Source organism: Montipora capricornis, chromosome 10, assembly GCF_036669925.1.
Source record: "Montipora capricornis isolate CH-2021 chromosome 10, ASM3666992v2, whole genome shotgun sequence".
Lineage (NCBI taxonomy): Eukaryota > Metazoa > Cnidaria > Anthozoa > Scleractinia > Acroporidae > Montipora > Montipora capricornis.
Genome location: NC_090892.1, coordinates 64,874,063 through 64,876,146, shown reverse-complemented (window position 1 = coordinate 64,876,146; position 2,084 = coordinate 64,874,063). Strand labels below are relative to the sequence as shown.

At 40.5% G+C, this 2,084-nt stretch overlaps 1 protein-coding gene across 1 annotated transcript; it reads right to left on the bottom strand.

The window, feature by feature from the left end:
* Positions 1–399: 399 nt before the first annotated feature.
* Positions 400–1,743, bottom strand: LOC138022072 (kappa-type opioid receptor-like). Its single transcript, XM_068869094.1, has one exon. The coding sequence runs from the start codon at positions 1,515–1,517 to the stop codon at positions 486–488; it is 1,032 nt and encodes a 343-aa protein (XP_068725195.1). The 5' UTR covers positions 1,518–1,743; the 3' UTR covers positions 400–485.
* Between the last annotated feature and the right edge of the window lie 341 nt (positions 1,744–2,084).

Below are 2,084 nucleotides of genomic sequence, written 5' to 3'. Positions count from 1 at the left end.
CATTTTGACCGTCACGGATGTTCGACCGTCACCGGTTTTACTAACATCCCTGGCCGCGGTAAATAACACTGAGTCTTCGGGGAGCTTATTTATCCTTTGCAGCCGTCTTTTGAGAGTCACCCAACGCTAAATAAGAACCACACGGCGGTGAATGAAGGATTCCAAGTTGAAAGCTCACTGGATTTTATAATGGGAAAGTTTAAAGAATAATTGTTTGAAAAGCTTTGTCACCAAATTAAGGAAAACAACTAGGAGAAGCTGCAATATACCACAAGTTGAGCCTGTCTCAAGACCTCTTTTATTGACAACTTTTATTTACAACATATTCAACATCATCATTAGGATTTCCGGCAATTTGTTGTCTAAGTGTTTTTGAAGTTTCGGTGTTCTTTGAATGAGGCTCCCCATTGTACCGTCTGAATTGACCGAAACAGGCATACAGGGTACAATAAAACTAAGTATATTCAGTAGCCTGCACATGAAACTCATATGTTCATATTTTCAGTGTTCAGAGCGGCGACTTCAAAGGAACCAAGTGGACGCATGACGACTTGATTCCCACTTGCATGACTTAATGGTTGTAGATGTGGACCAACCTTCAGCATTGTATAATGGAGAATAGGGTTAGCTGCGTATGTAAAATTAGTAAATGCAAGAGTCACCAGTTTGACAATTTCAATAATGTCAGTATCAGCATGGGAACTAAAGCGAGCGAATGCATGGGAGATAATGACTGGGAACCATGATAATATAAATATGCCACACGTCTTGTAAGTCAGTTTTGTAATGCTTGCCTCGAAGCGCAAGAAATTTGATCGAGATTCAGGTAAAGAAGAGGATCGAAGCTTTTTCGTGATACGAACAAATGTTATCACGATTATTAAGATTGCAGAGCAATTAAACGTTGTTCCGAAAACCGTTATGAACACGTTGAACAAAATGGTGGACCCTGAAAACGAAGATTTTAAGTTGAAGGGATCGGAAGATGGACATTGGGCACGGTCTGTCGATAAGACTATGATGAAAAAGATAGAAATTATTATTAGGGTGCTCCAAATCGTAAGAAGAATTTTTAGCACATTATCTTTACGAATACGGCGACGAAAAGGACGGAATACACAGTCTTGACGATCGATCGCCATCAGTGACAAACTCAGGGCATTGATGGCGCTGCAGAAGAATGCGAAAAACACACGAAGTTTGCATAGTACGTCCATCGCTTCGCTGTTGTTCATCATGTAAGCCCTCGCAATTATTGCTATCAGAAATGGCATCACAAACACCGAAGACACCAGTCCGATTATAGACAGGTTGAGGAATAGATAGTGAGGGACCTTTCTCAGATCGTGTCGCTTTGATATCACAAAGCAAACCAGGGCATTTCCGATTGTTCCAAATACAAAGAAGAAAACAGTCATAACAAGCACGGCAACCGTAACACCTTGCGGGAAGCGTACTGCACGTTTCTGATTATCATCCAAGGTTGAAGATCCATTGAATTGGGTTGACAAGTGCATGGTTAACTGGTAAAGAGTCTTTTCACCTGGGAAACCGAACCAAACCTCGGTTTCTGAAAATTTCTTTTTTGTCTTGCTTTGCGCCTTCTCTTTTTCTTTTGTTCTTTCCGTGTTGGTGACATGGACAATAGAAACAATAAATTTTGACTCTTCAGATTCTCAAGCTTCTTCGACAACGATGTTTGACCCCTCTAGCCACCGTGTTGTGCCTGGCAGGAGTCGTGAGATCTCATCGGCGTTTATGGATCATCGCCCTTATCATTATATCAGTACTGCATCCAAGTTGGGTATTGACAATATTTATGTTAGTACCTCTAGACTTATCGTAATGAAGAGATATTTGACGATAGCAGGCTGGTTCCGTTTTCAGTGATTGTTTAAAACAGCTTTGTTATCGCCCTTTCGCAGGAACCTTAAAAGCGGTGCTTTTAACGGTAAGCGATTGAGCTTTTAGGAGCAAATTTCTATGAATAAAATCGATTTTCCTATGAGTACTTTGAGTAGTAAACGATAACATCATCTCTTAAGTTACACTTATTGAACACCATTTACTCGAGAGAGCATTAA